Raw genomic sequence first — 12,991 nt, forward strand, 5'->3', positions numbered from 1 at the left:
GTTCCATCCCCACTATCCAAGTGGACATAGAGTAGGAATAAAAAAGAGCTGAGCGCAGCGAGGCCGAGCCCGAAGCGTGGCGAGCGAAGCTCACCTGCGAGGGGCCCTCTAATATTCACAACCCTATGTCCGCTTGGATGGTGGGGCTACCACCTCCACTCACGGCGCAGGTGCCGTTCAGCTTCGGAGATTTTCCGAAGCTTCGTCTGCTCCGTACTGCGCATGCGCAGTACGGTTCGGACACTATTTTATGGTCGGACACTATACGGCAAAATACCGGCCTCCCCTGTGCACGCTCCCTGCGCGCTCCCTTAAAAAAAAATAAAAAAGTTTAAAGATTCAGTCTTTTTACATTTAAAAAAATAATAATTTAATCGCACAGGTAATCAAATACCACCAAAAGAAAGCTCTATTTGGGGAAAAATATGATAAAATATGATAAAAATTTATTTTGGGTACAGTGTTGTAAGACCGCGCAATTGTCATTCAAAATGTGACAGCGCTGAAAGCTGAAAATTGGTCTGGACAGGAGGGGGGTTTAAGTGCCCAGTAAGCAAGTGGTTAATATATTTCATCTGAAGGAATGCAAGTGGCCTTTACAGGGTCCTGACCTAAACCATAATGAACATCTTTGGGATTCATTGGATTACAAATTGGGAGTCAGCTCCTCATTCAACATGAGTACCGAATTTCACAAATTCTCTTTTGGTTGAATAGGTAGAAATCCATACAGGCATACTTAAAAATTGCGTGGAAAGCCTTTCCAGAAAAGAGCAGGCTGGTATAATTGCAGAGGATAAATCCCTATTTTATTTCATATTTTACCATGGTTTTAGAATGGGATGTCCACCAAGCTCAAGTAGGTGTGATGTCAGGTGTACACAAACCTTTAGCCATATATTGGCAAGGAGATACAGTTACCGATTTGATACGAATAACAGAACTAACAATTTTAACATATATTTAAAGTGGTTGTAAAAAGAAAGAAGAAAGAAGAAGAACTCCTGTTGCCTTATAGCAGATAAACAGCACAGTGCTTGTGCTGTCTAACCTGCCCCTTTCTGTGCTGTAAAAAAGCTGGTTGAACCCAGTGTGTGTTGACCACGTTAATCATGGCTGCTGGTCAGTTTACATGCCTCCGTCAGCCCACTGCTCTACTCTCTCCCCCTTCCTCCCTGTCAGCTTCTGTGTGTCTCTCTGCCTCCCCCTTGGTTATTATTAGCTGGCAGGAAAAGTAAAGAATAATGACCACAATCTAGTTACCATTTCTTTTCTTCCCTAGACCAGACTCCCTTTCTCTTGCGCCCTTCGGAATGCTCGATCTGTCTGTAACAAACTCATCTCTCTTCATGATCTCTTTATCACTAACTCATTTAATCTACCCGCCATTACCAAAACATGGCTTCATGAATCCGACACTGTCTTCTGCTGTCCTATCCCATGGTGGTCTTCTCTGCACTCACTCCCCCAGACCCAGTGGATGCAAGGGAGGGGGTGTTGGAATCCTTCTAGCCCCACATAGCACCACCTTTCAGGTACTTCATCCACCTCCCTCTCTGTCAATCTCCTCATTTGAGGCACACTGCATTCATCTGTTCTCCACAGTTTCTCTAAGGATAGCTGTGATCTAATGGCCCCCTGGACTGGTATCAACCTTTCTTGATGACTTCTCTGCCTGGCTACCCTACTTTCTCTCTTCTGAAATCCCAACAATCATTATCGAGACTTCAATATCCCTACTAATAATAACACTCCTGCTACTTACAAACTTCTCAGTCTAACCTCCTCCTTTGACCTGAAGCAATGGATACATTCTTCCACTTTCTCTGAAGGCAATACCCTTGACCTGGTTTTCTCCCACCAATGCACTCTGTGCACCCTCTCCAACTATTCTTCCCTCTCCCTGGTTACTACCTTATTAGTTTCACTCTCCCCCCCCCCCCCCTCCACCTCCTCTCGCCTAACAGATACCTGTAGAAACCTACGCCATCTCAACCCTTCTCTTCTCTGCTACTGACCACCTCTATGGCAAAATCGCACCCCTGTCCTGCACCGAGCTAGCCATTTCTGTCTACAGTGCTTCATTTTTAGCCTCCCTGGACATACTGGCCCCTCTCACTACACACAGAATCTGGCCCGACCCCTTCAAATTTGGCACACAGATGACACTAGAAGTCTGAAAAACATAGCTGTGCTCTTGAGCGCCTGTAGCGTAAGACTAAGTCTCAGAAAGATTTCAACCAGTATAAATCTACCCTCTAAAAATACAATTCATGCCTCTTCACTGCCAAGCAAACCTATTTTATCACTCTCATTAACAACTTATCAAATCCTCGTCAACTCTTCTGTACCTCCAACGCTCTACTTCGTCCTCCACTGCTTCCACCCACTAATTCACTCACTGCCCAGGAGATCGCAAATCACTTCAAACAGAAGATTGAAACAATTTGTGAGGAGATCTCTGCTGTTCAGATACCTTCCACACTTTACACTTCATGCCTACAGGTACAATCATTACTTCCCTCATTCAACCCCACCAGTATAGACGAGGTTGCTAAACTACTTGCTAACGTCCAACTAACCACCTGCCCTCTGGATCCTGTTTCATTGCAAATGCTATGTTCACCCTCTGACTCTATTCTAAACTCTCTAACCCACATTTTCAATCTCTCCCTCTCTTCTGGCATCTTCTCCAACTCTCTAAAACACGCACTAGTCTGCCCCATACTTAAAAAGCCTTCACTGGATCCAATCAATCTTAACATATGCCCCATCTCCTTGCTCCCCTTATTATCCAAACTACTTGAACGTCTGGTCTACTACCGACTGAGAAACCACCTTGCCAAGAATAGCCTTCATGATCCCCTATAGTCTGAATTTCGTCCTCAACACTCCACTAAAACCGCTCTCCTAAAACTAACAAACGTTCTACTAACAACCAATTCCAATAGACACTATTCTGTACTCCTACTCTTGGACCTTTCTGCTGTTTTTGCTATGGTTGACCACCCCCTCCTCCAAAAACACCACACCATTGGTCTCTGTGACTGTACTCTTCTCTTGTTCACGTCCTACTTACCCAACTGCACCTTTAGCGTTACTTACAACTCTACTTCCTCCTCTTCCTTTTTCTGTTAAGGTTCCCCAAGGTTCTATTCTTGGGCCTCTCCAATTTTCAATCTACACCTCCACCCTGGGTCAGCTGATAGCCTCCCATGGCTTCAGATACCATCTCTACGCTGATGACACCCAAATATATTTCTCTACCCCTCAGCTCACTCCCTCAGTCTCCTCAGGTATCACTAATTTACTAACAGACATATCAGTCTGGATGTCACATCACTTCCTCAAACTCAATCTATCAAAAACCGAAGAAAAAAAAACGATGACATAACTATCAGCCCATCCCTGCATGCCAAGGTCCTAGGTGTAGTCCTGGACTCTGCAGCCCCAAGTCCAATCACTGTCCAAATCTTCAAATCTTGCCACCTCAATCTCCAAAATACTCTTTCTAATCAATGACATAACAAAGCTCTTAATTCACTCCCTGCTCTCTAGCTCCCTCGTCACCTCCTCCTTTGCTCGCCTCCAGGACTTTTCCAGAGCCACTCCAATCCTACTGAATGCCTTACTCCAACCTGTCGGATTATCTCCTACTCTATTAGCTTTTAGACGATCCCTGAAAACCCTCCTTTTCAGAGAAGCCTATCCTACCCCCACCTAACAACTGCATTCCATTTTCTCCATCAGTTCATCCCCACAGTTATTACCTTGTGTTTCACCTGACCCTACCTTCTCAATTGTAAGCTCTAATGAGCAGGCCCCTCTGATTCCATCTGAATTGAATTGTATTGTAACTATGTCTGCCCACATGTCATAAAGCGATGCACAAAATAAAATCTACCCTTGCAGAGGGTCCCCCTCTCCCTTGCGCTTCAAAGGTTAAATGTTTGTTTCATCTAGGGGTGCGGGGATAAGGTGTATTACTTACTTTATTCCATGCTCCAGTGCTATTCTCTTCTGTCTGAAGCTCAAGGTTGTGGGTAGTCCCCCTGTGTTGTCAGGTGCAGGGCTTTTAACCCTGAATTGTATGTGACCATTAATTAATTGCTGGAGTGAGGAATATGTAAGTGTTATATCTTATTCATGCATCCCTAGAAAAAAATGAACATTTAACCCCTGCAGTGCAGTGAGGGCACACCGCAAGTGTAAATTTTGTCTATATCAGCTTTTAATACTATTTTTTTTTTCACTAGGACAGAAATACAGTGTGAAACTCTACCATGGGAAATTCAACCTGACAGATGCCATGCACTGACCAAAACTAGAACTAAATGTTTTGATGGGAGTTCCAAGTAAACTTTATGTATAACAAGTTACAAATAAAACAACTACTAACATTGACCCAGTATGTACTAGGCAGCACCCTGCTTACCAGCCTTCCAGGTTTTTCAGACAGGTGTCTGTGTTAGCTCCAATGCATTCTAACTTTTGCCTCTGAAGCCAGTCAGTCAATTCTTTCTGTAGAAAACCATGAAGGGTCTCACAAAGTCCGAGAAGTTCTTTTATCTGGCTCAGGACCTCCTTTGGTGTAGAACAACAACAAGAGTTAAACTATATCCTGCCAAGTCAAACAACTGAGACACTGACATTTTATCATCACCATTATTATTATTAGAAGCATTTACGAAGTGTATGAAACTAATGTAGGGGATTCCGTGGATTCCGGCTGTGTGAATGGCTGGAGCTGCGATGACATCACTCCTGCCCATGCGTGTGGGGGCCGCTGTTCATGGCACCGGACTCTGAAGAAACAGCACGGTATGCCGTTCCTTCAGAGTGCATGCACCGGTGATGTCACCGGCTGCATCAAACGATGCAGGTTTAGGAGGTATTTACTGTACCTATAGGTAAGCCTTACTATAGGAGTTTAATAGAACTAAAGGCAAAAGTTTTTTTCCATTTTGGATAGAGTAAGGGAACGGTATGACCCCTGTCAGTTTTTTTTGTTGCCACCTGTATCCCATTGGGGAGATTTCCTTTCACTTTCATCCCACAGCCACAACAGGAAGTGACAGAAAATCCCTACAACATGAGGGAATCCCTTGGTTGTCACCAGAAGTAGTGATTCCATTGGAAGACTTCCCCCATTGCCGTTTTGGTGGCAACCCAAATTTGGGATTTTCTTTTACTTTCATTCACAATGATAACAGTACACAGGACAAATAGAGCAGGTGATTCTTCCTAACAGCGATGCAAACTGCAATAAAAAGCTGACAGGTGGTCCAATTTCTCTCTGTTATACAAAACTTAAAAATAGCTTTGCCTTTCTACTTCAACAGCTGAGGATCATACACTGCTGTGTGGCAATTCTCTAACAGTATGGAGAGACATGCTTTGCAAAACCTCCCTATGATACCAATACTGCTTAGTTCTTCCAGCCCTGCATGGAATGACTGACAGAAGCTCCATTTAGGACTCATGCTGTCAAAAATTAGAAAGTGAAGATCCTATTCAGAGAGCGGTCCCTGTTTACCCAATTGCTGAGTGGACAGTGACTGGTGAGATAACCCAAGCACAGCTCCTTGCATGAGGTACAGTGGGGTCAATTCACTAAAACTTATTGCATGCAATGTGTTGCATAGTTGCATAAATGATTGTGTGTGATAATTTGAGTGCCAATGCCTGAATACAAAAATATCAAATTATTATACACAATTTATATAGCACCAACAGTTTACGTAGCGCTTTACAATGTATAGGGGGGACAACACAATTACAGTATAGTTCAATATAAAAGGTACGGGAGGGCCCGGCTCCTAGAGCTTACATTCTAAAGGGAGGGGGTGGTGGTACAAAAGGTAATAGCGGCAGAAAATGATTTGATGGGGTGGCTCGGGGACAGTTGTTAGGTGGGTGTGGGATAGGCTTCCCTGAATAAATGAGTTTTCAGGGAACTCCTAAAGGTGGACAGGGTAGGGGCTGATCGGATATAGGGAGTTCCAGAGGATGGAAGAAGCTTTGGAGAAGTCCTGAAGGTACCACGGGAGGAGGTAACAAGGGAGCTAGAGAGCAGAAATGAAATAAAAGCAGGAATCAAATGCGAAATAAATAACAAAGCATCATTAAAACGATTGTTATTTTTATAGGAAAAAAACGAGACTTTACAAACATGTTATACTTACCTGCTCTGTTGCAGTAGATTTGCACAGAGCACTCCAGAGCCTCCTCTTCTCCGGTCCCTCTTCTGTGCTCCTGGGCCCCTTCCTCCTGTTGAGTGCCATCACAGCAAGCATCTTGCTCTGGGGGGTACCTGAGCTGAGTCACAGCTCCCTGTATCCATTAAGACACGGAGCTGTGGCCCGGCCCCGCTCCCTCTCTCTCCTGATTGGCTGACTGACTTTAATTGTCAGCAGTGGGAGCCAATGGTGTTGCTGCTGTGTCTCTGCCAATCAGGAGGGAGAGTCTCAGATGGCTGAGACACTTGTGGACATCGCTGGACACAGATGAGGCTGAGGGGGACTGCTGCACACAGAAGGCATTTCATCCTAATGCATAAGGATAAAAAAAAAACCTTCTGACTTTACAACTCCTTTAAAGTGCAGTCACTAAATTTTTTTTTAAAAAGTTACGTATATTATGGTACAGACATTTGATATTTTAGGAGTGTAGAAAATAACAAATCAGGGGGGGCGTGGCTTGGCGCGAGACCGTGATGGCCGCTTGAGAACATTGCTCCGGCGACCAGGGCTGCAGCACGAGCTTCTATTCAACGTCAGTGCCCGCATCGACACTGAGGGATGGCGGGGAGGAATGCCCATATCCCCCGCTCGCAGCCAGAGCAGAACACGCAGCTAAGCAGGACCATGCCCGAACTTTTCAGGACCCAACAGGCGGAGGCCTCCGCACAGGCCTCAGACATGGCGACACAGGCGGGCTCGCCTGATCCCCCGAGACATGTCGGATCCCCGGCGCATGGCGTTCAGCATTCGCCGCTACTCTGTCTGGCTGATCTGCAATCTGTAGCTATGGACATTAAAGCTACCCTGTCAGCGGCAGTGTCTGACTTGAAAACGGAGATCAGAGCGGTGGCGACCAGGCTAGACCACGTGGAGACGGCAGCCATGACTCATGGAGCAGCATTGCAACAGGTACAGCATGTAGTCGGTGTACAAGAACAAATCATGCCGGACATGCACAGGCACATCGAGGACTTAGATAATAGGGGGAGAAGGCATAACCTAAGGCTCAGAGGCATTCCAGAATCGGTGGAGAACCCTCAATTACAGCAAGCTGTCTGGGCAATTTTTAATACCCTCCTGGGTAGGCCCCCTGACGCCCCCATAGAAATGGAGAGGTGCCACAGAGCCCTCAGACCTAAAGGTCGGGACACTGACCCCCCAAGAGACGTGGTCTGCTGCCTGGTCAGTTTTGGCCAGAAAGAAGATATTCTGCGTCAAGCTCGGAACCAGGGTCCGATTCAACATGAGGGCGCGCAGATACAGATTTTCCAGGACCTGTCTGCCATTACCCTGCAGCATAGAAGGGAACTTCGCCCCCTCCTGAATGTGTTGAGGGAAAGACGCATCATCTATCGCTGGAAGTTCCCCTTCTGCCTGGTAGCGACCGTTGGCAATAGATCTGCCTCACTGCGCACTCCAGCTGATTTGCCTTCCTTCTGCGACAGCCTGGGTATACCGAGAACGGCAGTTCCTGAGTGGTACAGCACACTTTTGCGGCCGGAACCGTGGATTCAGGTCTCATCGGAACTAACACCGCGCTCACACCGCAGCAGACACCGTAGACGGAGATCGACATCCGACTCATCACAGAGAGGCCTAGACGACATCTCAGACCGTGATTCGGGAGCCGTGCCTTCATCTATCCGTAGGCGCATGGAGGAGCGTCCTTAACTCATCGCACCCTACTTACCTGCGGTTTTGACTTTTGCACCCCACCGAGGAATGAGGTCAGTCTGTTCCACTGTTAAGCTTCCTCAAGTTACGACCGGCCTTTTGTTTTTGGTCAGGATGTCCGCCACATTACCCCCTCCGGCTGGTGAGTACAGTTGGCAGCACTCGGTCCCAGTGTGGCCGGATGTGAGCCCTTAGAGACGCCACTCTCCACTCCACATAAAGGACCGTGTGTTGAAATGGTAATAGTGGATAGAGTAACCCCTGCACTCTCCATGGGAAGTGTATGCGAGACGTTGCTAAGAGCCCCCCTTTATGCATGCTCACTGTGGGTTAGCTATGCTTGTCAGTACAGTAGACAGTATGGGGGGGCGTTTTGTCTTATGCCCCATTTATGCCCAGGATATGACTGATCCCCCCCTCAACATTGGAAGGATTGTTGCACCGAGTTTTAACTGAGCGGAATGTGGACTGCATATGCTGATCGAGCGGATCTGTAGGCTGTGAGCTGAGTATCACATAAACTTTCAGGCCTCACCTTGCATTCCATTACCTGTTAGGTATAGTACGTATGTGTGGCCTGGGACGTATACGCACCGGAGGGGTATAGCTAATGCTTGTCTTCAAGTTCATGGGAAGCATTTCCTGACTGTATTGGGTTAATATGCTTATTAAGTGGTGGGGTGCCAAATATGGTTTTAGTTTCTCCCTTTTTTATTTCTAATGTAACTGTTCACATGTTCATTTCGTTGTCTGCTTTATTTAATAGACTGCAATTCACTGAGTTATTGACATCCCGAATGACACTGTGTAATCTTCTCAACCTAGTATGTTTCCTGGCTCTCCGGGGGAGTCCTCGCGGTCTGGAGCCTTCCCCATGGGCTTGATGGGGTTGGACCGTACCGTGGGGACTCCGCTGGACAGTCCGGATCTTATAGTCGAAGTTTATACTTTACATTGTGGGGACTTAGTTTCACCTGGAGGCCTCCTCTGAGGGGGCTCTGCACCTCTCGGCTCGGGACTTGGTGATCTTGAGTCCGGACGTTGAGAGTGAAGCCCCTGGGGGCTAACGGCTTACAATAGATGGCCCCTCGGTGTCCCACTCTGGGCTCCTTCTGGGAGGAGCACGGGGTTGGAAGCTATGCAGACAAGGTGCATATTCACCCTCATAGTGGGGGGGCTGAGCGGAAAGCCTGGGCTCCCGCTTGGCTTCGCATTAGCCTTATGTTTGAAGTAGCCACTGTTGCTGTCATGCCCTGGCTTGCCGTAGCAATTACCTAGTTATCGCATCAAGCTCACTTCTTAACCCAGAGGGGCAGGTTCCTCTCCGACAACAGCCGGCCTTTTCTGTCACCCTCAGACGGGTCAGCAGGCTTGTTCCCGTCTCCGGCACTTGTTACGGGGGTACACTGTGTCTTTGAGTGTACCCTGTCCCATCAGGTATAGGCTCACTAACCCGAGTTTGTCAGCTCCAGACCCATCTGTGAGTTCTACTGCCTGTCTCCTATCTCACCCCATATTCCAGTCCCCCTTCTTCTTCTCCCTCCCTTTTGTCTCTTTCTTTTTCCTTTCCCTTCTCTCCTCCTCCTTTCTTTCTTCTCCTTTTTTTCTCCTTCTCTCTCTCTTCTTTTCCTTCCGTTCCCGCTTTTTCGCCAGCTGCCCTCTCCAGTGATAGTACTCGAGAAGCGTTTTTTTTTTTTTCAGGTGTCCTACCCTGTAAGTTATCCAGGCGGGGTCAACCATGGCCAGTATACGCACAGAACAGCTCCTCTATCTCTGAAAATGCTATCACTTAATGCCAAGGGATTGAATGTCCCCGAAAAGCGCAGCAGTATACTATCTGAAGCCCGCCGACTTAGAGCAAGTTCTCTTTTTACAAGAGACACATTTTAAGTCTGGATCGGTTTCTCATTGTGCCAATAAACATTTCCCAGTGGCGTTCCACGCCTCTACGCACGACTCAAAATCAAAAGGGGTTTCCATTTTACTTTCCAAAACCCTCCCCTTCGTGCTTGAGGACAAACTGATCGACGATGACGGGAGGTTCATCTTCCTTAGAGGCACTTGGAATGACAGACCTCTGACGCTAGCAAACGTTTATTGTCCTAACACCAAACAAGTATCCTTTATTAGAGAAGTTACGGCGAAGCTTACCCTATTTCATTCTGGCATCCTTATTCTAGGGGGTGACTTTAATGTCCACCTAGACCCCTTAATTGACACGTCCACTGGTTCCTCAACCCTCCCCTATTCCGCCCTACGCCAAATTAAAGCCCAATTAGCCTCGTTATCCCTACATGATCGGTGGAGGACTCTACACCCAAAGGACCGCGATTATACTTTTTTCTCACCACCCCATAATCGTTATTCCCGATTGGATTATCTTTTCTTGACGCAGGCGGACCTGCCATGCCTACGGGAAGCCACTATTGAAAATATGGTTCTATCCGACCATCATCCCATTACAATGTCCCTAGTATTCCCTGAAACTGTGACCTCTTCCAAGCTTTGGAGACTGGACGCGTCCACGTTGACTGATCCCGGGGACTTAGCAGACTTGCAATTAGGCTTACGGGAGTTTTTCACGCTCAACGATACCCCTGATGTCTCGGCAATGACCCAAAGGGAAGCACATAAATGTGTAGTGAGAGGCCAGCTGTTAGCGATCTCCGCGAGGAAGAAGAGAGAGTGTCAAGCCCTGATCCTAGATCTTACTACCAGACTGCGCAAATTGGAGACTGTTCACAAGCGCACTTTGGCGGTAGAGACTGCGCAGGAACTGGTGGAAACTCGGTCACGATTGTGGGAGGAAATTCATAAACGGGCACGGCGTCGCAATATTCTCGCACATAAATTGTTCTATGAACAGGGCAACAAGCCAGGCCGCCTATTAGCAAGAGCCACTCAGCAACGTAAGACCGCATATACTATTCATCATTTAGTGGATTCTGGCGGTACGTTTCATTCCAAAAACGACGATATAGCGAAACAATTTCGGACATTTTATGATAAGCTCTATAACTTGCACCCGGAACACCTGGAACCGGGAGTAGCAGCCAAGCGAGCGAATTTGATTGGAGAGTTCCTTAAGGCGCATAGTCCCAAAGCCCTTTCGGCAGTCGACACCCAAGCGTTAGAAGCACCATTATCCCATGAGGAGTTCTTGGCTGCACTGAAAGCTACAAAACTGGGTAAGAGTCCGGGCCCGGATGGATTCACGGCACTGTATTACAAGACGTTCGCAGAGATCTTGTCCCCTAGATTCCTCCGAGCGTTCAACTCCCTTTCCACTAGTTCCTGCGCATCAGGAAGACCACTGGAAGCCTATGTGGCGGTCATCCCCAAAGAGGGGAAGGATCACACTAATGTAGCAAGCTATCGCCCAATTTCACTTTTAAATGCGGACGTAAAAATATACGCTAAGATCTTGGCATCTCGCCTAGCTCGCCATGTACCTGCATGGATAGGCTTGGATCAGGTGGGCTTTGTCCCTGGCCGCGAGGCCAGGGACAACACCATTAAAGCGCTGAATCTACACCACTGGCTCTCCTCTTCTTCCTCGCAGGAAGGCTTCTTTCTATCATTGGATGCGGAGAAGGCGTTCGACAGGCTGGCCTGGGATTACATGGACGCGGTCTTGGGCACAATAGGCCTGGGACCTGGTATGAGGACCCAAATTATGTCCCTGTATGCTAATCCCAGTGCTCGGGTCAAGGCTAACGGCTGCCTGTCGGACGCCTTCTCCATCCACAATGGCACCAGACAGGGTTGCCCATTGTCCCCTCTCCTTTATATTCTCTCGCTGGAGCCCCTCCTGCGTTGTATACGAGCCAACCCAGACATCAGGGGTATTCGGGTGCATGACCATGAATATAAGATAGCCGCTTTTGCGGACGATATCCTCTTCTTTCTCTCCTCACCCTTGACTTCCTTGCCCAACCTTTTGAAGGTCCTTGATCAATTTAGCTCTCTTTCAAATTTAAAAATTAACTATACTAAATCCTTTGCACTCAACATCTCCCTTCCAGTGGAGCTGATGACGCAATGCCAGCATACCTTCCCCTTTCAGTGGAAGCAGGATGCGATTCCGTATCTAGACATTCAACTTCCGGCTGATCTGTCACAACTGTATAACAGAAACTTTCTGACTGAAATCCAACACATGAGACAAAATGTACAAAAATGGGACAAGTCCAGTATCTCATGGTTTGGAAGAGCGTCTATCCTTAAAATGTCCATTCTCCCACGCTTTTTGTATAAAATACAGACCTTACCCATACACTTGCCGGATTCTTTCTTTGGCTTGTACAAATCAACATGTAGGGCCTTCTTGTGGCATGGCAGGCCCGCACGTATCAGTTGGGATAAAATGACTCTAACTAAAGATAAAGGGGGCATAGGCTTACCTGACCTACAACGCTACTACTGGGCGGCGCATCTTGCGCGCATTGTTGACTGTAATATACACGCGAGATGTAAAGCTTGGGTAGATCCAGAGAGACAGATGGTTCACCCGGAACTACATTATCTACCGTGGTTGGCCAAGGAGCACATACCGACCAAGGCATGGGCTCACCCACTTACGGGACCGACCTTGACCACCTTTGACAGGACCTGCAACAAATTTGACATTTCGGCGAAGGTCTGCCCTATCACTCCAGTTCGCTACAACCCAGACTTTCCGCCGGGCTTATCAGAGTCTTTTCTAGGAGCGGAATGGCCTCACGGCCAAATGTTGGCCAAGCATTTTTTTTATAGGGGCCGATTCCTTACGCAATCGGCTCTAGCGAACCTTTCTCGCACAGGCTCCTTTCCGTTCTGGCCCTACATCCAATTAAGACATCTCCTGGACCACCCCACCCGTAGAAGAGGGTTTGGCAGGAATCCAACAGTGCTGGAATCTCTCTGTACAAACGCCTCCCCCCAGAAACACCTTATTTCCATTCTGTACGGGACCCTCCAAGGGAAAACGCCGGCGAGTCTGGTGGCGGAGCGCGCATATTGGGAGAAAGCTCTTGGGACCGAAATAGGAGATGGGGACTGGGACAGGATCAACTTTTTTTTACACAAGGGGTCCT

At 47.5% G+C, this 12,991-nt stretch overlaps 1 protein-coding gene across 5 annotated transcripts in view; it reads right to left on the reverse strand.

Moving 5' to 3' along the window:
• Positions 1–12,991, reverse strand: part of STAT2 (signal transducer and activator of transcription 2) — a 217,769-nt gene that overhangs the window by 139,708 nt on the left and 65,070 nt on the right. For all 5 annotated transcript variants that reach the window (XR_013274624.1, XM_077483450.1, XM_077483451.1 and 2 more), the window contains one exon: positions 4,436–4,584. Coding sequence is in view for 4 of the 5 variants with exons in the window: in XM_077483450.1 (XP_077339576.1) it covers positions 4,436–4,584 (149 nt within the window). In the remaining variant the exon portion in view is untranslated. The remainder of the gene's footprint in view (positions 1–4,435; positions 4,585–12,991) is intronic.

Source organism: Lithobates pipiens, unplaced genomic scaffold (genome assembly GCF_037356315.1).
Source record: "Lithobates pipiens isolate NorthernLeopardFrog02 unplaced genomic scaffold, aLitPip1_a1.2 Scaffold_16, whole genome shotgun sequence".
In the NCBI taxonomy this organism is placed as follows: Eukaryota; Metazoa; Chordata; class Amphibia; order Anura; family Ranidae; genus Lithobates; species Lithobates pipiens.